Source organism: Bubalus bubalis, chromosome 11 (genome assembly GCF_019923935.1).
Source record: "Bubalus bubalis isolate 160015118507 breed Murrah chromosome 11, NDDB_SH_1, whole genome shotgun sequence".
NCBI classification, from domain to species: Eukaryota; Metazoa; Chordata; class Mammalia; order Artiodactyla; family Bovidae; genus Bubalus; species Bubalus bubalis.
Window position 1 is genome coordinate 91,299,837 of NC_059167.1, and position 27,097 is coordinate 91,326,933.

Genomic DNA, 27,097 nt, shown 5'->3' on the forward strand with positions numbered 1-27,097 from the left:
AACAGACATTTCTCTAAAGAAGACATACAGATGACTAATGAACACATGAAAAAGATGTTCAACATCACTCATTATCAGAGAAATGCAAATCAAAACCACACTGAGGTACCATCTCATGCCAGTCAGAATGGCTGCTATCAAAAAATTGCTATCTCTACAAACAATAAATGCTGGAGAGGGTGCAGAGAAAAAGGAATTCTCTTACACTGTTGGTGGAAATGCAAACTAGTACAGCCACTATGGAGAACAGTGTGGAGATTCCTTTAAAAACTGGAAATAGAACTGCCATACGACCCAGCAATCCCACTGCTGGGCATATACACCGAGGAAACCAGAGTTAAAAGAGACACATGTACCCCAATGTTCATCACAGCACTGTTCACAATAGCCAGGACATGGAAGCAACCTAGATGTCCATCAGCAGAAGAATGGATAAGAAAGCTGTGGTACATATACACAATGGAATATTACTCAGCCATTAAAAAGAACGCATTTGAATCAGTAAAATGAGGTGGATGAAACTGGAGCCTATTATACAGAGTGAAGTAAATCAGAAAGAAAAACACCAATACAGTATACTAACGCATATATATTGAATTTAGAAAGATGGTAACAATGACCCTGTATGTGAGACAGCAAAAGAGACACAGATGTAAAGAACAGTCTTTTGGACTCTGTGGGAGAAGGTGAGGGTGGGATGATTTGAGAGAATAGCATTGAAACATGTATATTATCATATGTGAAACCGATTGCCAGTCCAGGTTCAATGCATGAGACAGGGTGCTCAGGGCTGGTGCACTGGGATGACCCTGAGGGATGGGATGGGGAGGGTGGTGGGAGGGGGATTCGGGATGGGGAACACATGTACACCCATGGCTTATTCATGTCAATGTATGGCAAAAATCACTACAATATTGTAAAGTAATTAGCCTCCAATTAAAATAATTAATTAAAAAATAAATAAAATACTGAAAGGCTATAAACCAATTAAAAAAAAAACAAGTCCTAAGTAAGACAAATGCTTACCTTATAGACTTGTTATAAGAAAAATAAAAATAATATATGAAAAAAAAAGATTTACGAAATACCTATCCTCTACCTACCATTACATACATTATTTATTTCTTATAAAGCTGTCCTTTTTTAAAAAATACATTCACCCTCCTGTAAGAGAAGAAACAAAAACATGTGGACAAGTTATTCAGCCAAGATAACAGAACTCCATCATATACAGAGTGAATTACTGATTTGTGACACAAAAGTAAGCATGTAGCTTTAAAAGGACACTTTGGTAAAGGCATTCTCATTCTTTCTCTAATACTGCAGGCCTAATAAAAATATAAGTTGCCATGTTACAAGGTGAATTTTATCTCACATAGCAATGTTTAGGCCAAAGAATCCTTGCAGAAAAGATGGCAAAATTAGGGTTGGGAGAGCATTTTATCATCCTTTCCTTATTGGCCTAACTACTAGGTATAAGTCCACAGTTCTTTACCCAACACCCTTGGGCCCAAATGTGATTTGAAATTCAGAACTCTTCAGATTTTAGAACAGTAATATAGTACATGCAACATATGTTGAATATTATTCCAGCAGAGATTGGGGCAGCAACCTTTAAACAAACACATAAATATTTCTGTAGTTAAAAAAACATGAATATTCATACTGAGTGAATCTGCACTAAATTTAAGGAGAAAAATAGTCATTTTTCAAAGTTTCAGATTTGGGAATTAGAAACAATGGATTACAGACATGTATCTGCTAAAATGTGGTCATGGTTTTCATTAAGTAAAGTTTATGTACTTTTTTTCCCCAAAATAAAGCCACAAATTAAATACGAGTACTTTCCCTTTTTCTTTTCCCTTTTCTGGGGAGGGCGGTGTTTCAGATTCATCTTTTGCTTATAATTAAAATGATCTATATCATTCCTTTCACTGATTTTTTTAAAAAAATCATTAGTCTGTTCCAAAAGAAATAAAGAAGGATATAAAAACTCAACTCAGTTTAATTTTGTTTAGCCAATTAAAATGCTAACAAGTAAACTTACAAAAAAGGAGATACTAAAAAAAAAAATGGAAGACTGGGAGAATCTATAAATCTAATTTAAAAATCCATAAATCAAATGTTGCTAATGCATTATAGGACTCCCAGATTTTAATCATAGCAGAGCTCTGGCTTGGTTTTATTTAAATGTCACAGACATAACTCATGGTTATTTTCTTTCCAAAAAACAACACAAATCATCATTAAGGAAAATATTTAACAATCCAAGGTCAGTATAACAAAGCAGGTTATACAAAGTACCTGTATATATTACAAAAGTTAAATATATGTATTACTAAGTACACAGAACTGCAAACTCAGGAGGTGATTTTTTTTTTTCCAGAAACTGGGTTTTCTTTTTAAATTGTTTTATTGTGGTAAAATATACGCAACATGAAATTTGCCATTTTAACCATGTTTAAGACTACAATTCAGTGGCATTAATTATATTCACAATGTTGTGCAACCATCATCACTGTTTCCAAACTTTCCTATGATTTCAGAGACTGAAACCATTAAGCAATAACTCCCACTCTCCTTCCTGCTAACGCCTGGTAACTCAAAACCACTTCCTGCCTGTATCAGTTTGCCTATTCTAGGTATATCATGTAAGTGGGGTCATAGGACAGTTGTCCTTTTGCACCTTGCTTATTTCATTTAGCCTAATGTTTTCAGTGGTATCCATATTGCAGCATGTATCAGAACGTCCTTTCTTTTTATGGCTAAATAGCATTCCATTGCGGAGAAGGCAACAGCACCCCACTTCAGTACTCTTGCCTGGAGAATCCCAGGGACGGGGGAGCCTGGTGGGCTGCCGTCTATGGGGTTGCACAGAGACGGACACGACTGAAGTGACTTAGCAGCAGCAGCAGCAGCAGCATTCCACTGTATGTGTATACTACACTGTGTTTATACAGTCATCTGCTGATGGATACTTGGGTTGTTTCCACCTTTTTGGCTGTTGTGAATAAGGCTGCTGTGAACAGGTTGTACAAGTATCTGCTTTACTGTTTTCAATCTTTTGGGGGTAAATGCTAAGGAGTTGACGGTTAAGTCACATGGTAATTCTGTGTTTAGCTTTTTGAGGAACTCCCAAATTGTTAGAAACTGAGGATTTTTTTCTTTAAATTATTTCAAAAGAATATTTTTCCTTAGGTATAATCTTAGCATGCATAGTATAAAAAATGTTATACCATCAACTTCACAGAAGTTGTCTGAGGAATCATCATGCTTGGTCCACTGAAGAACAGCCTTCTGTGTTTCCTCACTTTAAACAAAGAAAATGGAGTTACTCTCTTTCTTAAGTTAACATTTCACCTGAAAAAGTATAAAATACTACTGCAAATAAAACACCAAACCTCAGAGATTCATCCACAGCTCCAAGTCGTTCAGCTTGCTCACATTCTTCAATGAGATTATTGGCTTCTTCAGAATACTAAAACAAAAGGGAAAGAAAGAATTCAATTAATTGTATTTAAAAAATTTTTAAGAAGGCTGTCGAAGGAATTTGAGGTTCTTTTAGAGCTAGCATCATTCCCTTGGTTTCAAAACTTTACAAGAAAAAAAAAAATAAGCCTCACATTCCTCCTGCAGCTAAACTATAAGTAAGAGGCTTTGTTCTTTGTTTTGTTGGAGAACACAATTTACTATTATGTTTACAAAATACAGAATAATTTATAGTCCAACAACTATCAAAATGTCCACTAAGAAAATCTTTGAGGTTAAATAAATCAGTTGGCAAGGAGTCATGGGGCAGTGTTCCACTTTTCTAATGACCTAATTGTGAGCATCAGTTTTCTTTTCCATAAAATAAGTGGTTGGGCTAGATCATGTGCATCTACGATCTATTTCAACTCTAAATACCAGGATTCTAAAAATGCCCTGGAGGCTACCAAGTCTTATAAAAAGTACTCCAATATTTTTAGGTACTTAAAGTACATTCTTTAACAACCATATTTCTTTGCAAAGTCAAAGTCCCGATACGTATTCTGCTTGCTGTGTACAAGGGAAGTAATATGGATCATGAGACTTCACAACACACCAGGCATCACTACCATACAGCTAGAAGATGACATTGGAAACAGGAGACCACAAATTCAATCACTCAACAAATATAAACTGAGTGCCTGTTATGTCCTTATTGTAAGGATGATCGTACAAATGACTGTCCAGACAAGGACTCTTTTGAGGATAAAAGTGAACACTGAAATAACTGAAATGACATAACTGTTTGAAATGATTTGTTTCATCTCATTGGTCGACCTAAAGACAATTCAACTCAAAAACTACTTTCAAAAATAAAATTATTTTTGTACATAATTAGGACTTCTCTGGTGGCTCAGTGGTAAAGCATCTGCCTGCAAATGCAGGAGACATGGGTTCGATCCCTGGGTTGGGAAGATCCCCTGGAGAAGGAAATGGCAACCCACTCCAGTATTCTTGCCCAGGCAATATCATGGACAGAGGAGTCTGGAGGGCTGCAATCCTTGGTGTTGCAAACAGTCAGACACAACTGAGCATGTGCTCACACATACATAATTAAGTATAAATGGGTAAAGGCATATGATGTATAACTCTTAAATGGTTTAAAAAACTCTATGTATTTAAGCATGCTAAGACAGTTGAGGCAAAATATTAAAAATTAGTGAATGTTTATAAAAAATGTACAAAATGTCTTTATATTAATCTTGCAACTTTTCAATAAGTTAAAAATTATTTCAAAATAAAAAAGTTAAAAATACTTAGCAAAAAGTAAACAAAATTTGTTCAAAAGATAACATACACTTATGTATTTTAATATACCTATCTATATTTAAGCAAAAGTTGTTTATTATTGATTACCTGAATATTAAAATGTAAGTTAAAGAAAATAACTATTCCTAGCTCCTATTTAATAACTTAGTTAGCTTTGTAAGTCACACCTGTCTCAAAACTATGTCAGTGGCATTTTTTCTGGAGAAAAATAATTTTTCTAAGATGCTTATTATTTTCAATGTTTTACAAAATTGCCCACAATCTTCTTCAAAGTTAATTTTAAGGTTAATTTGAAATCATCCCTACTTTCAACTGACTCTTCTCTGAAGATACAGTTTTTAATTGAGAAGACTTCCCTTCTGGTTCAGCTGGTGAGGAGTCTGCCTGCAATGCAGGAGACCCAGGTTCCATCCTTAAGTTGGGAAGATACCCTGGAGAAGGAAATGGCAACCCACTCCAGTATTCTTGCCTGGAAAATCCCCATGGACAGAGGAGCCTGGTAGGCTGCAGTTCATGGGGTTGCGAAGAGTTGGACATGACTGAGCCACTTTCACTTTAACTGAGAAAAATATTACTTCTACAGGTAAATATATGAAAATATTTTAGCCCACATATTTTCACAGTTCTATTCTTTGCCTCTAAGTACATCTCTTTAATAAATAAGACAAAAATCATCAAATAAATTATCTTCATTTTTAAATTATTTTAAATGTTTTGCAAATAGAAATGAAATTGTAAGCTTTCTTAATTTAAATCCATTTCAGGTCAGAATTTGGGCCTCCCTCATAGCTCAGAATATAAACTTATCCAGTTAAAAGCAAGAGTTCATCAAGAGGAGACTCTTCCCACAAGGGGAGAGTCTCCAAAACACAATTGTAAAATTTTAGAATTTAATCTAGTATACCATTTAAGCTATCTTCACTTAATATGTAAAGTTCTTTCCTACTTTTCATATCAATGAATATCCAGGTCTTTGTTTACAAGCTTTGTTATAATAAGTACAACTTGCTGAAGCTTCAAAAGCTGAAATTTGTTTTGTTCTTTTCTTTAAGCAGTCCACCAATAGATACTTTGAATAATGATTCTCTACTGATTTTGAAAATGCAACCAACATTTAGAGGGCTCATTTATTTAAAAATGATCAATATCAATGAAGGATTCTTGGACTATTAATAGCTCTTCAAAGGCTCAAGCATTTATAAAATTGGACTGATGATGGAGAGCAAAGTCCACTACCATGCTGAAGTAATATTTTATTCAGTATAAGCTTCATCCCCAAAACTTCATAGTCATTACTTAGTGTATATATAAATACAAAATCTTATTTTGTTTTTCAGCTGCTCAGTCATGTCCAACTCTGTTACCCCATGTACTGCAGCACACTAGGCTTCCCTGTCCTTCAGCATCTCCTATATATTTTGACAAATATATATATTTTGACAATAGTAATTGTCAAATAGATAGAAGTAGTAACTTCTACCTTAAGTAATAACATATCACAGCATGTCAGGATACAATTATGAATTATGTATGTACCTCAACCAATTACAATTCTGATTTAGTTAAGATTTCTTGATTTAGTAAGGACATTTCTTGATTTACCAGGACATCGTTTCTTTTTCCTTAATATTTTATTATCTGGCTGTGCCAGGTCTTAGTTGTGACGTGTGGGATCTTTAGTTGTGGCTTGCAACTCTTAGTTGCAGGGTGTGGGATGTAGTTCCCTGACTAGGGATCGAACCCAGGCCCCCTGCATTGGGAGCATGGAGTCTTAGCCACTGGACTGCCAGGGAAGCAGGACACTGTTTCATCAAAATTTAATATGTGTATCATCCCCACAAAACAAATACTTCATCTTCAACTTTGAACTTTAAATGAATTTATACTAACATTCAGTGACAAATGCTTTTCTTCAACAGAATGAACTTCTGAAAATTTTACTTTGAGCATCAACTGAATGAAAATAATCAAAAATTTCTGGGACTTCCCTGGTGGCACATTGGATAAGAATCCACCTGCCAATGCAGAGGACACAGGTTCAATCTCTCATCTGGGAAGATCACAAATGCCTCAGAGCAACTAAAGCCTGTATGCCACAACTGCTGAGCCCGCACTCTAGAGAAGCCCATGCAAAGCAACAAAGACCCAGCACAACCAAAAATAAATAATTTTTTTTTAAATTCTGGAATTAAAATTATTATTTGAAACAGCTGATGACGGCATCATTTAATTACACGCAAAGCTCTGCACTGGAGCCAACACATTAATAGCTATGACTTCATTCTTTGTGTATGAATATAAAATGCAGAATCAAAAATGATCAAAATTAGCTTAAATCTAACACGGAAAAAGTGCAGAACAGTCATTGCCTCTGGGGAAGGAGTATGGATTGACTGGGATCGGGTATGAAATAACTTTCTAGGGTAACAGCAATGTTCTGTATTGAAACAGAAGCCTAAGTTACAAAGGTGTATGCATTTAACAAATGCACACTTAAGATGTGTGCACTTCACTGTATATCAATTTTATTAAATGTACATGTAAGCAAATATTAGACTCTACTCAGTGATATACTTCTAGTTATATATATTTAGTTACTGACATATAGTGAGGGCTATGTGTACTGACGCTTACAACTTATTTGAAATATATCCAAAAAATAAAATGTTTTAATGGATGGCTAGAAGGATGAACAGATAGACAGATATGCAGTAAAGTGAGTTTATGAAAATGTTAATAGTAGAATCTAGGTGATTAGTATGACAGTATTCACAGGAAAATTCCTTCAAGTTGGCTGTATGTATGAAAATTTTCATAATAAAATATCATAAAATTTTAATTTAAAAGTTAGTCTAAATGGAAAATCACACATCCCAAAATGATATGTAAATGTATCGTCTGCAGCTGCACATGTTAAGCTGTCTTAGACACACTCTTCTTAAAACAACCACTAACTTACAAAGTAGATGCTCAGGCTTTGTCAGCAGATCTGTGTGTTTTGATTTTCATATGATCAGTGATACTTCCATGGTTCTTATGGATGGTAAACAATAACCCTTGTGTGAGTTATACATCGTCATCAACTGCTGTGAGAAGTGGAAATTCAGTACTTCATTTTTCATTAAACATGTACTTTCTTTTTCCTCTTTTAGTTCTTTCAGCCAAAAGGATTCACTGTAAAATTTTAAAAGTACTAAATAATAATAAGTGCTTGATTTGCACCATGCAATGAAGGATAAAGCCACTATAAAATAGGACTACTCTCTCTATGCAGGACTACTCATCCTCTGCTTCTCATACATATTTCTCATAAACTGAATCTATAATTTCCCAGGTTTTTCACTGACCAGTCAAATAGCACTTTAGGAGCTTAGGACATGTAACAGGTATGACGCATACCAAGTGAAATGTGTGGAATATGTGTGAATCCTATTTGAAATTGACTATTAAGAGCTTCCAGGTGTCTCAGTGGGTTAAGAATCTGCCTGCAATGCAGGAGACGCAGGATATGCAGGTTTGATCCCTGGGTCAGGAAGATCCCCTGGAAGAGGGCACAGCAAACCTCGCCAGAAAACCCAGTGGACAGGGGAGCCTAGCAGGCTACAGTCCATAGGGTCGCAGAGTTGGACTGAAGCGACTGGGCTCACATGCACATACATTAAGGTATTTACGAAACAAGAGAGACTGGAACCCTGACTTTGGTTATGTAGGGTTTTTAAAGTATCATCTGTCTTAGAGATGCATACAAAGTATTTGTAAACAAAATGATTTATCTCAGACTGGCTTTAAAATAATTGGGAGAACGGAGTGGAAGGGATAGATGAAACAAGATTGACCGTATATACTGGTAATGCCTTAAGCTGGGTGACGCGTACACAATTTGGGGTTCCCCCCTACTTTTTTCTTTTAAGCTTTAATTTAAAAAAAAAAAAAAAAAAAGGTAAAGAAAATGGAGGAAAAAAGAATTAGATCCGCTGAGTACACATAACTTTCAAGGAGTATCACTGTACAGGGGATCAGAGAAGTGAGGTTTTAGTTGGTAGGGGAAGTGAGTTTTTTTAGTTTTGCCCAATACTAGACACATTAATAAGTATATATACAAACCTTGTAGCTTGCAGACTTAATTCCATCAGGAACTTCATCCTAAAAAAAATTTTAAAATGCTTTTAGATGACAGTTATTCTATCTTCTGAAAAAATATTTTATAGTTCTATGATTTATAAGAAGAATTCACAGAACAAATGACTAAAGTTAACAGGCTAATATTTAACTGAGAACAGTTAGGCAGTCTTTATATTATTTCTTAAAAATAAACAAAAAATTCAATAAGTCATGCTGTGGATTGATTACACATATTAGAGCATGGAAATATAAAAACAGAATCTTGGCCATTATTCTTCTTAATGCTCAAACTGTCCCACATTTGACCACTAGGAGACCAAGTGCTGGCCTGTGTCTTTTCTATGTGGCCTGTGTCTTCAGCTGCACTGGTGTCTTTTATATGTTTTCCCAGTAATCTTTTTTAAAAAAAATATTTCTATTTATTTGGCTGTGCCAGATGTTAGTTGCTGGCATGCTGGATTGTTGTTTCAGCATGCAGGAACCTTAGTTGCCACATGCAGGATCCAGTTCCCCAACCAGGGAACCAAACCCAGGTCCCCTGCATTGGGAGCAAGAAATCTCAGCCACTGGACCACGGGGAAGTCCCTACCCCAGTAATCTTTAACAGCACTTTTTGTTTCTGTTATGACAAAATACTCCAGGCTCCTATATATTTCTTGTTCCAGTCTAGGAATCAACCGTTTTTTAAGGAACTCTAGTTCTTTTCAGAGGAAAATGGTACTAGTTTTTAGTTCTGTGTTGACCACTGCATAACACAGGATCTATCTGCCTATTCTCAATGATGCTGTAAGTAGAGATAATGACGTATGTAGGAGAGTGCTGTAAATTGCAGGGTCCTATTCCAATGCTAAATATATTCAGTGCAGTCCTGAAATAGATTCCAAAGGGAAAGACCCACACAGAGATGAACACTTTGTTGAGTACTCGTCTAGACTTTGAGATCAATGTATAGTCTTTTTCTATGACCAGATATTTAGATGGCTTCTAATTTTTTTATATAATAAACCAGGTCAAATTTATAGGTTGATTTCAGCAGAACTGACATTTTTACAATATTTAGTACTGCTTTATGGTCATCTTTGGACATCTATCCAATTATAAGTGAAAATCTTTGTAGAATTGCTAGGTCAAAGGATACGTACTATTTTTATTGGCTACATCTTTCTAATTAATCTCCAAAAGACTTATACACCAGAGTGTTCATTTCTTACTCCTGGACTAACGCTGATTATTGTTTTTCTTTTTCACATTGGCCAATTAATAATGGAAGTGAAAGAACATTGTTCTGATTAACTGTAAAGGTAATAAATAACTCTCGGAGAGAGTCCAGCCTCCATGGGCACACAATATGCTTCATTCAAATATTCTCTGGAATTGGGTGCAAATCAAAAGATGGGCATTTTAAAGCCCCATTGTTGTGTTGCGTTAGTCACTCAGTTGTGTCCAACTCTTTGCGACCCCATGGAATTCTCTAGGCAAGAATACCGGAATGGGTTGCCATTGCCTTCTCCATTGAAGCCCTGTATGAAGAACAGAATTTCAATTTTTTTATTATTTTTCTATCTCCACTGTGTCCCAACGTATAACCTGAACCAAGTATATACATGAACTGAAAAAAGAAATCAAAGTGTTGACAAAAAGAAGCTGGTCTTGGTTCCTCATTTAGCTCAAAAAGGTATTAACATCAGCAAACCTTCTGTAGTAGTGAGTTAGCCGTGTTTAACCTTGTACATGTATTGCACATGTGATAATTGCACTGTACTCATGATGCAATGTCCTTTTTTTTTTTTTCTTCTTTTGGCCACACCATGTGGTTTGTGGGATGTTAGTTACCCAACCAGGGGTTGAACCCGGGCCCTTAGCAGTGAAAGTATGAAGTCCTAACCATTGGACAGCCAGGGAATTCCTGCAATGTCTTTTTAAGATACACAATGAAGAATATAATAGTGAGATGTCAAGATTTCAGTAATGTACAATATAAAACGCTAGATGAGACATCTGATTATTTAGGCTGAAGCAAGTATTTCAAAGTATTTGAAATTATTTCTAATCACTCTTTAGTTGTGATAGACTGCCCTACTCAGGAACTATTAGAACTGAGACCAGGCTTGTCCTAAGAGGAATTAAAATGGCTCATTCCCTTGTTGTCATTTGGAGTGGAGCTCCTTGGTGTCTCTCTCCTCTACCCTCCCTTTCCTCTGCTCCTTGTGTGTACACCTTCAGCATATCTATTATTGGCTTATCATATCTGTATTGAAATGATCACTTAGTGTTTCTCTTCCAGTACTTCGTCATGACAAGTGCTCATCTTACATGCCCAGGTCCAGGTACATAGTAGACTCTCAAAAATATTCATTATTGAATAAAATTACATTCAATTGCTAATTGCTGGTCCTTCACCAGTTTCCACTCCATCTCATCTTTCGCTCCCTACTCTCCACAATACTACCAATAATCTTTCTGAGTCTTCGGTCTAATTATGGCACTCCTCTGCTACACTAAAATATAAGAATATTTTTGGAGTGAATAAATATTTTCTGTTGTTGTTGTTGTTTAGTTGCTAAGTCATATCCAACTCTTTTGCTATTCCATGGACTGTAGCCCACCAGGTTTCTCTGTCCATGGGATTTCCCAGGCAAGAATACTGGAGTGGGTTGCCATTTCCTTCTCAAGGGGAACTTCCCAAGCCAGGAATAGAACCTACATCTCCTGCATTGGCAGGCAGACTCTACCACTGCACCACCAAGGAAGCCCAAATATCTTTAAAAAAAAAAAAAAAAGACTTCTCTCCATCAAGAACCCAGTTCAGAAAAAAAAAGAGGGGGGAGGGTATTGGCATGAAAGGCACTTGACACCAGTTCTGCAGAAGGTGAAATAAGTAGGTTCTCTCAGTACAAATTCGTAGCTTTCACCGAATTATTTTATTTTAGCATTTCTGTGGACTCAAGTCAGATAATAAACATCTTACGGTTTAGCTTCTTAAATGCTCAACTTGGCTGTTTTCTCTAGGATTTACAGTGAAATGGATTTCATCTGTCAGTCTGTCAACCTGGGGATCAATAAGCTATCCCTTTATGCGACGTGTCTCTCAGGTTGTCCTGCCCTCTCCAATCTTCTTCTGAAGGTGGCAACCCCTAGTTCTACACTGTGTTAAAATAATTACAAGTAACGCTGTTGCAAGATGAGATTCAAATTTGCAATAATTGCCAAACTGCTTGTTCTGACTAATGTTAATAATAGCCCATTTAATGGGCAAGTGCAATTAAATGTCTTTAATAAGAATCCACCATAGTTTTAGCATTTTAAAAAGCCATATAAAAAAAGTACTTGGTAAATGTGAATTTCCTCAAATACTTTTCCTATTACTAAATATAAATACTAGAATTAATGAAATAAAATGAAATGTTTAAATTGATATCATTTTAATGATATGCTCATGTTTTAAATTATAGCGACATAAGGTATTTCCTAAGTTAACCCTTGACTTTTCAAAATGCTGTCTATGAGGATTAAAATAACTAAAAACTTGCTTTTCATTCAGCTAATGATAAAATACTCATAAATAACACTTTACATTTGCCTTATTCCTCATACTAGACATGTATATATATCAATATTTACATGTATACAAATAAGCTGCTCAAACAACACTATCACTTCACATCCATTAGGATGGCTATTATCAAAAAAACAAACAAACAAACAACAACAAAAAAAAAAACAGATAAAACAGCAAGTGTTAGCAATTTTAGTGAAGTCATTCAGTCATGTCTGACTCTTTGTGATCCCATGGACTATAGCCTGCCAGGCTCTTCCGTTCACAGGATTTTCCAGGCAAGAATACTGGAGTGGGTTGCCATTTCCTTCTCCAGGAGATCTTCCTGACCCAGGGATCGAACCTGGGTCTCCTGCACGGCAGGCAGACTCTTTAACGTCTGAGCCATCAAGGAAGCCCCTGTGTTAGCAAAGATGTGGAGAAACTGGAACCCTTGTACACTGCAAGTGAGAAAGCAAAAATGGCACAGTCAGCATCAGTTCAGTCCAGTCGCTCAGTAGTGTCTGACTCTTTGCGATCCCTGGACTAAAGTACACCAGGCCTCCCTGTCCATCACCAACTCCCAGAGCCCACTCAAACTCATGTCCAACATGTCGGTGATGCCATCCAACCATCTCATCCTCTTTCGACCCCTTCTCCTCCCGCCTTCAATCTTTCCCAGCATTAGGGTCTTTTCCAATGAGTCAGTTCTTTGCATCAGGTGGCCAAAGTATTGGAGTTTCAGCTTCAGCATCAGTCCTTCTAATGAATATTCAGGACTGATTTCCTTTAGGATTGACTGGTTGGATCTCCTTGCATTCCAAAGGACTCTCAAGAGTCTTCTCCAACACCACAGTTCAAAAGCATCAATTCTGCAGCACTCAGCTTTCTTTACAGTCCAACTCTCACATCCATATGTAACTACCAGGAAAACCATAGCTTTGACTAGATGGACCTTTGTTACATCTACTACTGTGGGCAAGAATCCCTTAGAAGAAATGGAATAGCCCTCAGTCAACAAAAGAGTCCAAAATGCAGTACTTGGATGCAATCTCAAAAGAGACAGAATGATCTCTGTTTGTTTTCAAGGCAAATCATTCAATATCACAGCAATCCAAGTCTCTGCCCCAACCAGTAATGCTGAAGAAGCTGAAGTTGACAGTTCTATGAAGACCTATGAGACCTTCTAGAACTAACACCCAAGAAAGATGTCCTTTTTATTCTAGGGGACTGAAATGCAAAAGTAGGAAGTCAACAGATGCCTGGAGTAACAGGCAAATTTGGCCTTGGAGTACAAAATGAAGCAGGGCATAGGCTAACAGAGTTTTGCCAAGAGAACCCACTGGTCATAGCAAACACCCTCTTCCAACAACACGAGAGAATACTCTACACATGGACATCACCAGAGGGTCAATATCAAAATCAGATTGATTATATTCTTTGCAGCCAAAGATGGAGAAGCTCTATACAGTCAACAAAAACAAAACCAAGAACTACCTGTGGCTCAGATCATGAACTCCTTATTGCCAAATTCAGAAGATAGCATGGTGTTGCTCAAAAAATTGAACTAAGAATTACCAAATGATCCAGAAATTCTATTTCTAGGTATATACCCCAAAGAACTGAAAGTAGAGATTCAAACATAATTTGTACATCCATGTTCATAGCAGTATTATTCACAAGAGCCAGAAGGTGAAAACAACCCAAAAGTCAATCAACAGGTGAATGAATAAACCAAATGTAGTACACACATACAGTGTAATATTATTCAGTCTTTAAAAGAGATAAAAATCTAGTTCGTGCTCCAATATAGATAACCTGGAAAATATGCTAAGTGAAATCAGCCAGACACAAAAGAACAAATATTATAAAGATTCCCCTTATATATGAAGTACCTAGAGTAGTCAAATCCATGGAGAAGGAAAGTAAAATAGTGCCTTCCCATGGCTGAAGGGAGGGAGGAATAGGAATTTATTGTTTAATGAGCGTGAAGTTTCAGTTTAGAAAGATTAAAAAGTTCTAGAGATGGATGGTGGTGATGGCTGTATAACAGGGTGAGTGTATTTAATGCCAGTGAACTGTGCACTTAGAAATGGCTAAAATAAAATGGTAAACTTTATGTTATATATATTTTATCTCAACAAAAGAAAGTAAAATAAAAATATGTACTTTTAAAGGAAAAAAAATGCTTTCATTGAAAAGGATAAAATTCTCTGCTTTCAGAGTAGAATATTTCAAATTTTAACGCTCTCAGAACTCCTAAGCAAAGCCAGTGGTTTTGTTCAAATCCCTGCCAAGGAGGAAAATGAATACATCCTCAGAAAAGGGGAAAGACTGCATTTGTACCTCAATAAATTTCACTTTTTTAATACTACATACATAACTTTAGTTAAGACATAAGAAAAACAAATAATAAACCAAAAGGGACTTCCCTGGTGGTCCACTGGTTAAGAATCTACCTGCTAACACAGGAGACAGGGGTTCGATTCTTAGTCTGGGAAGATCCCACATGCCATGGAGCAGCTAACCTGTGCACTCCAACTACCGAGCTTATAGAGCCCACGAGCCTCAACTACTGAGCCTGAGTTCTGCAACTACTGAACTAGTGCGCCGAGAGCCTGTGCTTCACAACAAGCAGCCACCACATCGAGAGGCCTGTGTGCCACAATGAAAGTAGCCTCCACTTGCTACAACTAGAGAAAGTCTGCACAGCAACAAAGGCCCAGTACAGCCAATAAAAAATAAATAAAAATATCAAGCCAAAAGAACAATAGCTTTTACTACTCTCAGTAATAAATCAACAGATTATATTACCCATAAAACCTAAATTCTACTATTATGAAGACAGAATAATTCAAAATAGGCTTTATAGTCATAAGTTTAGAGTTTTAGTATGTTGATTTTAAACAACGTTATATGGTGATTGCAGCCATGAAATTAAAAGACGCTTACTCCTTGGAAGGAAAGTTATGACCAACCTAGACAGCATATTCAAAAGCAGAGACATTACTTTACCAACAAAGGTCCATCTAGTCAAGGCTATGGTTTTTCCTGTGGTCATGTACGGATGTGAGAGTTGGACTATGAAGAAGGCTGAGCGCCGAAGAATTGATGCTTTTGAACTGTGGTGTTGGAGAAGACTCTTGAGAGTCCCTTGGACTGCAAGGAGATCCAACCAGTCCATTCTAAAGGAGATCAGTCCTGGGTGTTCATTGGAAGGACTGATGCTAAAGCTGAAACTCCAATACTTTGGCCACCTCATGCGAAGAGTTGACTCATTGGAAAAGACCCTGATGCTGGGAGGGATTGGGGGCAGGAGGAGAAGGGGACGACAGAGGATGAGATGGCTGGATGGCGTGACTGACTCGATGGACGTGAGTCTGAGTGAACTCCAGGAGTTGGTGATGGACAGGGAGGCCTGGTGTGATGCAATTCATGGGGTCACGAAGAGTCAGACACAACTGAGTGAACTGAACTGAATTGATATTTAACCTAAGGATTCAAATATTATTTTAGTTATATTGGACCCTTTCAAAAATTGCAATTATTCCAAAAAACATGACAGCTCTTAAATGTATAGACTGTTCTTACTGAGTGACAAGGCTTGACAGCACAATCCCTTCTTCCACACTGGTTGATATCATTCCAGAAAGGACATGGCCTTTTCAGGTTTACCTGCAAAATAAAATTAGAGAAAAGTTATAAAAATAAGAATCTCAAGATTGTAACAGACAGATGTTGAATTATGATACAATAACCTGGTCATGTTTTCAGTTGCAATTATTCTACTTCATCCATTTACCAGTTGTCAAGTTTCAGTGACGGTATAAACGTGTAGCTGCTCTAAGCAAATTGGTAGACTTGGTCATAAAGACAAAATATGCTACTAAACAGTTCCTGAACAGATGGCAGCTGGGAGCCAAAGTAGTTCATGTCATCACTGCTCAACTTACAGTCTTATTTTTTTTTCAACTCACAGCCTTTCAATCAAAGTAATAACTAACAGAAAATTGTGAACACAGAGTGTTCTGCATAGTCCAGTGATCAGGTTTTCTATACTCTTTCAACAGATATCTCAAGATAAAACATCACAAGTTACTAGTTAAAATAATACTGGTCAGAATAAAGTCATGCTTCTTAAAAATACTTCTTTTTTAAAATTAATTGGAGCAAATCTGATGTTTTGGAATGTTATGAACAACTCACGACTTCATAACAATATAATAGTTTCTGTTCAGACTTCAATTTAACCAGCTAGATTCCAACACTAGAGTTCAAAACTCAGTTTTTGAAATTAAAAGTATTCAATGGGTCATTTCAGAACCATATGGTTCATTCTTATGAACTGTGTTTTCCTAATATAGCCTTGCTCAATTTTAAATAATAAACACAATTTTGAAGGTCAGTGATTCCTAAGAAAATGTAATTATCCATTTAAGCTTTAAGTATTCCTATACCACCCCACAAATTTTTAAATACCTTGTAATATCTAAAGTAGTCACTTTCCAGGAGTTTTTGAAGTCTTGGGAAAAGCCTGTAGTTATTAAATTTATCAATGGTTTCAACATCACAGGTACAATCATCCAAGTAACCACTAACCTGTTACAAAGAAAATGGAGTATTATATCAAAATATCATAGATGCAACAGAGTTTTTTCCTCACATGGTTATGATAAAAGAGCCCTTTACTCAACCAGCCCCTAACCTCTTGCCTCCATATAATTTTCTAAGCTGGGAGATGGCCATAATTGAGTAATGCTATTGCTCTTACTATATACCTATAGGAATGCAGTGGATACCATTTGTAGGGAGGGTGTACTGAGCTCAAAATGATACACATATTCCCAAAGAGTTGGTTCCCTGCAGCCACTCAGTATCCCCACCCCACTCTCCAGACTGACTGGGGGTGGGCTTCTAATCCAAAACGAGTCATTGTCTCCACTCCAGGACCCTGGAATTGAGGCTAAGAAGGAGCGATGTCTCCCCCGTCACTAAAGAAGTAAACTCGGACCGTGTTCCATCATGTGAACTGAGGAACACGTAAGCCAGCTAGCTGGCAGAGAGAGGAGAGATTCTACAAGATACACAAAGAAGCAGAAATTGAAGATGGAGAACATATGCTAGCTGAATTCCCTAGAGTTTGCCTGCTCCCACTTCTACCATCTTTCCTGAAGGCATTACCACCCTTGAATTCTTTGAGACCCAGTATTCCTATAATTCAGTTGTCTCTGTCTTTCCTTTTAGTTTCCAACAGGATGTGTAGGTCACAGACAAGGTTGGTGAATGTAAGAAGTGATACTGAATTTATAAGTGAAAGAATAATTTGTTTTAAGGATATAACAACCCTCAAATATTGGCCTTGATAAATTTTATAGATTTGAAATAATGCTAAAAATTACTTATCATCAGCAACACTGAGATGGCAAATTAACCACAAAGCCAATCCTGATCTTCAAATGCTTAAAACCAATGTCCTAATTGTATTTAAGAAATCAAATTATTAAATCATATTATAATCATATACAGTGGGAAAACATATTATAATCAGACAATGTTATCAATTGTGAAGGTAAAATTCTGAGATATTTATTTGGGATTAGGCAAACGTCTAACAGAATTAATTAAGCATTGCCTTAAATAAGTAAAAAACACATTATGGCTTTTTAAGTAACTTTTAAATTTTTTTTAATATACAGCATGCTGCAGAAAAGAGATCCTTAGACTTTGGCCTGAATATCTGCATTATAAACTACTCTGGATTATATTTTTGGGAGATGTATTGCCAATAAAATAATAACTTAAAAATCTATTGGTAAGGAAGCAAATAAAGAATAATTCATTGAAATACTGAATTTAGGTGTTCTCCTTTTGGAATATGTAAAATCCTACACTACCTTTTAATTTTAGAACATCACAAAACAGTAAGGGAAATTTTTCACCTAAGAAATAAGAATACTTGGAATGATGACAGCAATATTCAAGAGATAAGTTTTGTTTGTTTGTTTGTTTTTTATCCAATTTGCCCAGTCTTATTTGTTTTGGACTAAAGAATTCAGTTTCTAGAAATCTGAGCTGCATATTTTGTCACTGTAATAACTATTTTCATTTCATATGCAAATGTGTCCTTGTTTCCTGCTAAAAATTTTCTCAGTATACAATAATCTTACAATAATCTTAGAGTCCTAATTCTGGGTACCAACAAGACAAAAGTGCTTCTGTGTGTGTGTGTATAAGTTGCTCAGTCGTGTCCAACTCTTTGCAGTTCCATGGACTGTAGACTGCAGGCTCCTCTATCCATGGAATTCTCCAGGCAAGAATACTGGAGTGGGTTGCCATTCCCTTCTCCAGAGGATCTTCCGGACCCAGGGATTGAACCTGGGTCTCCTGCATTGCAGGCAGATTTTTTACCACCATGAAGGAAGCCCAAAGTGCTTCTAACATGCTATGCTATGCTATGCTAAGTCACTTCAGTCGTGTCCGACTCTGTGCGACCCCATAGACAGCAGCCCACCAGGCTCCCCCGTCCCTGGGATTCTCCAGGCAAGAACACTGGAGTGGGCTGCCATTTCCTTCTCCAATGCATGAAAGTGAAAAGTGAAAGTGAAGTCGCTCAGATGATTTGATTTTTCATGCCTCTTTCTTTTTGTGCTTTCAAGGCAAAACTTCTAAGAACATAAAATAAGCTACTGTTTCTCCCCTTGGATACAAATTATTACACAAAGAATAATAGGCACAAAGGCTGCAAAGGCCAAAGGGACAGGGGCCAGAGAGTCACATTAAATCACAAAAGAAAAAACACAAAAAGACTGAAGAAGAAGGGTTTGAGGCAATCCATTTCTCCCCCTGAGGAATTCATTTTTAAGGTAAAAAACTATCCTCCTGTCTTTTGGGAAGCTCCCCTAAGGTACCACTCACCCCCAGCTGGATTAACTGTCTCTCCTAAAAGCTCCCACCACACTCCACATACTCCTACACAAGAATGACCTCACTGTACTGAATGTATCTATATTTCACTCCCTCTCACTAGAGTTAAGAACCCTGAGAGCAAATTCATGTTTGTTCATTTTTGTATGCCTGGGACTGAGCACTGCATTTCTAGAAAGCACACAGTAGATGCTCAACAATTATTTTTGGTTTGTGTTGGTGAATAAATGAATGAAAGCTGTCCACTGTCACTCTGATTCACGGGAGCCCAGCACCGTGCTGCCTAATTGTAACTAGGCACTTTCATGTCACCTATACTGGAGGTGAGTGCCCCAGACCATGCCAGGTCAAAGGGCAGAAAGGCACTCATGGGAGAATTAAAGCAAGCAGCAAAGACAAACAAATCTCTGGGTCCAATATTCTGCTGATCGACATCCTAATTACAAAGAAAGTGATAAGAAGCTCCAAACCAGAAAGAAATACATGATACCTCCAAAGCAGAGGTGGATGATAGCCTAGAGGCCACTGAGAAGAGAAAGCAGGACAATGGTCAATTCAGAAATCTTCTGCCTCTTACCTTAGATATTAAGTGGGAGGTATTATCAACTACAATTCAGCTTGAAGGGCAGCTAAGGAGGTGGAACAGGGGTGACAGGAGCTTCACTGTATGGAAAGAGTCCAGCAAAGGAGAGGCAGGAAGATACTCGGAAATCCAAACCATCTGACTGTTCGGAGAAGCTTGCCAACAGGCAGCAGAACCTGATCCCTGGAAGGAAGTCTAGCAGGTATGATACCAGACCCAGTTCTAGAAATTAAAGAACCATGTATGTTACCAGAACAGTCTCAGGAAAAGTCTAAGGTAGAATTCCAGCTAATGGACCCAGGGCAGAACCTTGAAAATGAAGCAAAGTCCTACCACCTAAACTAAGACCAAAAGATGGGTGCTGATGTATAAGAAGGATGGCTTGGTGCTGTCCTTCAGAATGTGCTATGGGGGCATAAGTAACCACTATACTGTCTCCCAAAGTGAAACAGAACTGTGGCCCTACCATAAGAATTTGAATTTTTAAAAAAATGCACTCCCCTACCTGCTCCCACAACACACACAAAGTGACTGATGAATGTCAAAATGTGCAGCTCGCTGCTCTGGGCTTCAGGCAATAATCAGCCTTGGCGGGGCAGGAGGCCAAATGAATAGGAAGCAATGGAAAGGCCCTTGCTGAGGGGTGGTAGCTATATGGACTGAAGAAGGCCTAACACTATTCAATCCTGGTCTCTTAAGAGTAGGGAAGCCTTTGAAGGCCTTATATTGCTTTCTTCCAAGCAATCCAGCAATCCCCTTCTCGCACCCTCGAGGGGAGGCAGTGTGTAACAACAGGGTTAGCAGGCAGGCTCTGGAGTTAGGCCTTCTAGGGTTGAGTCTCATCCCTGATACTTCTTAGTTGTTGACATTCCCCATGCTTTTCAACCTAATGGCTCAGAAGTAAAGAGTTCACCTGCAATGCAGGATACTCAGGAGACCAGGGTTTGATTCCTGGGTCAGGAAGATCCGCTGGAGGAGGAAATGGCAACCCATTCCAATTTTCTTGCCAGGAAAATCCCATGGACAGAGGAACCTGGCAAACTACAGTCCATGGGGTAGCAAAGAGTGGTACACAATTGAGTGACTAACACTTTCAATTTCCTACAAAAATACAGTACAAAAATACTGAGGTAGTAAAAAGTTTGTTGGAATTTTTCCATAAGATACTATGGAAAAACCTGAATGAACTTTTTGGTGAACCCAACAGAATAGTAGTTCTCACCTCAAAGAGTTCATATCAGGATAAAATGACCTCGAGTAAAGCCCAGTAAATGCTGATCATTATTATTACCCTCAGTTCAGTTCAGTTCAGTCGCTCAGTCGAGTCCGACTCTTTTCGACCCCATGAATAGCAGCACGCCAGGCCTCCCTGTCCATCACCAACTCCTGGAGTTCACTCAGACTCAAGTCCATTGAGTCAGTGATGCCATCCAGCCATCTCATCCTCTGTCATCCCCTTCTCCTCCTGCCCCCATTCTCTCCCAGCATCAGAGTCTTTTCCAATGAGTCAACTCTTCACATGAGGTGGCCAAAGTACTGGAGTTTCAGCTTTAGCATCATTCCTTCCAAAGAAATCCCAGGGCTGATCTCCTTCAGAATGGACTGGTTGGATCTCCTTGCAGTCCAAGGGACTCTCAAGAGTCTTCTCCAACACCACAGTTCAAAAGCATTAATTCTTCGGCGCTCAGCCTTCTTCACAGTCCAACTCTCACATCCATACATGATCACAGGAAAAACCATAGCCTTGACTAGACGAACCTTTGTTGGCAAAGTAATGTCTCTGCTTTTGAATATGCTATCTAGGTTGGTCATAACTTTCCTTCCAAGGAGTAAGCGTCTTTTAATTTCATGGCTGCAGTCACCATCTGCAGTGATTTTGGAGCCCAAAAAAATAAATTCTGACACTGTTTCCACTGTTTCCCCATCTATTTCCCATGAAGTGATGCGACTGGATGCCATGATCTTCGTTTTCTGAATGTTGAGCTTTAAGCCAACGTTTTCACTCTCCACTTTCACTTTCATCAAGAGGCTTTTTAGTTCCTCTTCACTTTCTGCCATAAGAGTGGTGTCATCTGCATATCTGAGGTTATTGATATTTCTCCCGGCAATCTTGATTCCAGCTTGTGCTTCTTCCAGTCCAGCATTTCTCATGATGTACTCTGCATATAAGTTAAATAAGCAGGGTGACAATATACAGCCTTGATGTACTCCTTTTCCTATTTGGAAGCAGTCTGTTGTTCCATGTCCAGTTCTAACTGTTGCTTCCTGACCTGCATACAGATTTCTCAAGAGGCAGGTCAGGTGGTCTGGTATTCCCATCTCTTAAAGAATTTTCCACAGTTTATTGCTCTACCAGTGCTTAAATGTTTCCAGTGATAGGGATCTTAACTATTCCCCCAAAGCATCCTACAACATTGTTTTTTTAATGAACAAGATTAAAAAAAAAAAAAAAAAAGCCAAGTTTGCGGTTAAAATTCTCCAAAAATTTTACATCTGTAGCCCCAAGGGAACATAGAACTGACAATCAAAAGTTAACTCCACTACTTTCTCCATTGACTTTGACTGGTTTGAACCAAATTCCAAAATATAAAAGGCAAGGGAAAAGAAAATAACACTGGTCTGCTTGTTCTCAAGTTTTTGTATACAGGTATCCTTTACTTTGCAACAAAAGACAAAATAAAAAACACTATCAAAATAGTTTTATTTCCTAAATAGTTTTCTTGTGTCCTAAAAACTTCCAGTCCTACCATAGACTATTATTATTTTTGCAAAGCACTGTAAGAGTATACTCCTCATACTTGAATGAAACAGCTTTTAAAGTGCTCAAAATGTGCTTTACTTGGCAAAGAACTTTAGTTGCACTTAATTTTACTGAGTTTTGTGATCATTAAAACATACACACAAACACACACACATTCATTCGTTGACAGAGCAGACTGGAACAACTCAGTCAAAAGAAAGCGTAGACACACCAAAAAGACTCTATCCTGGGTAGTAGGTAACTTTCTAAGGACATAAAACACTAAGAGCAATTTCTGCTTTAAAGTCTTGGTCTTGCTATAACTAGAATCATTGTTAAATGACCCAAAGCATAGCAACCAACATGAAACACACTTTGCCACATGCTTTGTTCAGAAAACGCTGGAATGCAGGTGGCATTCGGAGCCAATGACATCTCTCCAATATAACCTGTTTCAAAGATCCCTCTGATTAACTTATAATCCTGGGCTTATTTCTACCCACCACCCAACATACTTTCAAGTGTCTTTTCCATTGTCCTGCCACTCTGACTAACACAAACTTTTTTAAATTGACCTGAACAAGACACCCAGACAGGTAAAATACATATACATAGAGTCTATCCACAATGCGTCCCAAGCAAGAAATAATCCACTTCTGACGTAGCCATTTTGGATTATCCAAACTATTCCCCTTTCATTAGGCTGATGGAGATTTACTGAATTCAAAGAAGTGAACCTGAGTGTTTATTAGCACTAACTATACTGAGTGACAAAACATTCTGAGTATAAAAGTTTACAAACACATTTCTAATTAATTTCACTGAAAAAGGTGTCCATACTGCCTCCATACCTGGCTTCAATATCTCTTCTTGAGATGATTTCTTTAAAATGCATCCTGGGATTCTATGAATTGGGACTAATGTTCAGTTATATTCATTCTCTCTAATGGTGCATAATGAGAAAATAATTGTCGAAAAGAAATAAACTCTGAAAAATCTTCACTTACTTCAAGCCCATACCTGCTACAATACTATTTTAATTTAAAGGAAGGGTGAGTCCTTATTTACAGGATTTTTACACGAAACTGTTCATGTGTTAGACTTCACTGACTTGTATACCAAAAGGTTTAAAAAAAAAAAGCCAATTTTCTGTGTAAGAAATTTTTTTTTTTTAACATTTTTTAACAGAATGATATGAGTGGCAGTTACGAGGGGGATGAGGAATGTACAAGGGAGACTCATAACTTCCAGACAACTGGTCAGTAATTGTGGACAACTAAACTGAAGCACTATTCTCAAAAGAACTTACAACATACGGTGAAAATGGTTTTACTAGGATGTGATGTCAACTAACAGGCATATGCAATAACTAAGTTTAAAGATTCACTGGGGGGGAAAAATGCATTGGGAGCTATCAACCCATTTTTAATTAAGAATATACTTCAGCTAGTGTAGCATTCACATATTTGCTAAGCACCAATTATGCACCTCATGCGAAGAGTTGACTCATTGGAAAATACCCTGATGCTGGGAGGGATTGGGGGCAGGAGGAGAAGGGGACGACAGAGGATGAGATGGCTGGATGGCATCACCGACTCGATGGACGTGAGTTTGAGTGAACTCCGGGAGTTGGCGATGGACAGGGAGGCCTGGCGTGCTGCAATTCACGGGGTTGCAAAGACTCAGACACAACTGAAGGGCTGAACTGAATTGAACTGAATTATGTATCAGTCTGTGTACTCTGGAGTGGCAAGAATTGATACTAAATTGTAATTTTCTAATTAACTTTTTGATCTCTCCAAGTCTGTTCACATTAGGCCTCAATAAATGCCTGTTGAATTTAGTCCAATTATTTGTAGAGCTTTGCACATACTTCAGTGGCTTTCTGAGGTCCAATAACTACATGCTGCTGCTAAGTTGCTTTAGTATGTCTGATTCTCTGCAACCCTATGATTGTAGCCCGCCAGGCTCCTTCATCCGCAGGATTCTCCAGGCAAGAATACTGGAGTGGGTGGCCACGCCCTCCTCCAGGGGATCTGCAACCCAGGGATCACCTGTGTCTCCGGCATTGCAGGAGGATTCTTTCACCCCTGAGCCGCCACGGAAGCCCTAAACACATGCTGCCCTGGTTCAAATCAGAACCCTCATGTACAACAAGCCAGGCGCCCACGCAGCAGTGGTGAGGAGTGATGGTGTGGTAACAAGGCAGAAGTGGTAAGGACAGGCAACAGGAAGGAAGATAGGGCTACAACTAGCAACAAAAATAGAATCAAAAGGACTTTGTGGCCAATGCTAATAGAACCAGAGAAGATTTGAACTTTTATTGCCAAACCTTAGGTGAAAATTTGCTTTTTTAGTTTCCAGCATGGACAGAGGAGCCTGGTAGGCTGCAGTCCATGGGGTCGCAAAGGGGTCGCAAAGCTCGGACAGGACTGAGCGACTTCACTTTCACTTTTCACTTTCATGAACTGGAGAAGGAAATGGCAACCCACTCCAGTGTATCGCCTGGAGAATCCCAGGGACGGCGGAGCCTGGTGGGCTGCCGTCTATGGGGTCGCAGAGAGTCGGACACGACTGAAGCGACTTAACAGCAGCAGCAATATTTATTAACTAAAACAAAAAAAGAACACTGAGGATCCCCGCCTCTCCTCAAGCCCCAAAGAACATGATTTACTAAACTGTGAGCTCTTCAGGGCGAGAATTATGCCACTGTATTTCTGTATTACAAATTCTCAGATCAATTTACATTGTGTTTATAAATGTTTGCTGAATGGATCATTTGCACCTTCCCATTTCTTTCTCCATTTTTAAAATTTTATCTCTCCTTCTGATTTGGTCGATACATACATGTCGATATGTTTGTCTCCATTTTTCTCTTCACATTTATTTGTTACCATCCTCTTCCTCCTTTTCTCACCCCCATCCCTTCCATTACTGACCGTAATGGAACTAAATAAGTTAACAGTAAAATCTACTTAAAAGGAACAATTTGGATACCCATCCCTCAATGTTGTATAAAATGTAGTTTTTATCAACAGAAATCAAACAAAAGGTGACTTTTAATGACATTAAAATATCACATCTCGTGGATGCCAAAAACCTGTACTTTTCTTTGAATATTTTGCTCAAGGAATCCACATGTCTTACTAACCGAAGGAAATAATTATAATAATCTTGTAATCAAACTTGTACACTGAGGACCGGTCTCCCATTTGGGACCAGCAATACGGATGCAGCGGTTAAAGAGTTCCACTACACTCAGAAAAAGGAAAGGACACAGGGCAATAGCGGCCCCAAAGACCCCAGGCAGTTGAGCTTAAGCTTCGTGTGAAAAGCCACACGAAGCCATTCTCCTGCCTGACAGGAAGATCTGAGGGCAGCCCCCTTCAAAAGTCTGTCCTGACCAGAAAGGCTGGAGAAGGGACCCAGCAGAGGCACAGCCCACGCTGTTCCAAGCCAAATTGGAAGTTAAAAAGACCCAGGTTCTGTGAAAATAACAAATTGTGTGTGTGTGTGTGTGTGTGTGTGTGTGTGTGTGTTCTGTGAAAATAACAAATAGTGTGTACACAAACCAACTAGGTAGAAAGAGACAGCGGTGCACCCATACCTCTCGCCCCAAGCCTGATCAGAAGCGCGGGAGGGCGCCCTGACATCGATTCAGGGTCTTCGGGTGGGGGACCTGCTCACACCAACCCAGGAGAGCTGCAGAGGACCCAGCCCCGGCCAGGGAGCAGAAGCACAGGGGGCTTCTTCCGTAAGGGTGGAGAAATAGACACATCTCCTGCGCCCCACCTGCCCGGGCGCGCGGGGCGCAGCGCAAGGCGCAGCCAGGGGTCCCGGGACCCGCAGCCCCGCCGCGCATACCCCTTACCTGGCAGAAGCACCTCTGCGCCGCCGTCTCTGGGGGCTGCTGCTCGCCGTGGCCCGAGCCCAGCAACCCCACGGCGACCAAGAAGCCGATCAGGAAGCCCCGGCGGCGGCCCATAGCCGCTCCAGCCTCTTGTCGTGCCGCGCTTCGGAATCCCCAGCGCTCGGGAGCAGGCCGTGCGTCCGCAGATGAAGCCCGCGCGGGCCAGCCCCTGGCCGCGCCCCACCTCCCGGCCGCCTCCCAGGCCCGCCCTCGTCTCTCCTTCCTCTCAGAAGCTGCCACCTCTCGCAGCAGCCTGCGGACGTGCCGGGGCGCCCGCGCGGGCCGCCCGGGACCTGAGGCCCGCTTCCTCCCCGCGCGTGTGGCTGACGCACCAACCTTCTTCCCGACTCCGCCTAGCCCGGAGAGCCGCGCCCGCCCCCGCCCCGAGTCCCCTGAACGCCCCGGGCTTGGGTACTCGACCAGGCTGCCGCCACCAGCCCTGCGCGGGAGTCGGGGCCCTCCCAGCTCCGAGAGCCCGAGCCAAAG

General features: G+C 39.1%; 1 protein-coding gene across 4 annotated transcripts in view; it reads right to left on the minus strand.

The window, feature by feature from the left end:
• The window catches only part of ERO1A (endoplasmic reticulum oxidoreductase 1 alpha), a 50,869-nt gene extending 23,772 nt beyond the window's left edge, over window positions 1-27,097 (minus strand). Inside the window, exons 1-6 of one of the 4 annotated variants that reach the window (XM_025296346.3) lie at window positions 26,573-27,094; window positions 16,934-17,053; window positions 16,046-16,129; window positions 8,902-8,940; window positions 3,402-3,478; window positions 3,237-3,310 (exon numbers count right to left, since the gene is read on the minus strand). In XM_025296346.3, coding sequence (XP_025152131.1) covers window positions 3,237-3,310; window positions 3,402-3,478; window positions 8,902-8,940; window positions 16,046-16,129; window positions 16,934-17,053; window positions 26,573-26,686 — 508 coding nt within the window. In that variant the 5' untranslated portion in view covers window positions 26,687-27,094. Of the gene's footprint in view, window positions 1-3,236; window positions 3,311-3,401; window positions 3,479-8,901; window positions 8,941-16,045; window positions 16,130-16,933; window positions 17,054-26,572 lie in introns of all 4 variants that reach the window. The other 3 variants (XM_025296345.2, XM_044925436.2, XM_025296347.2) reach the window with 3 other exon arrangements.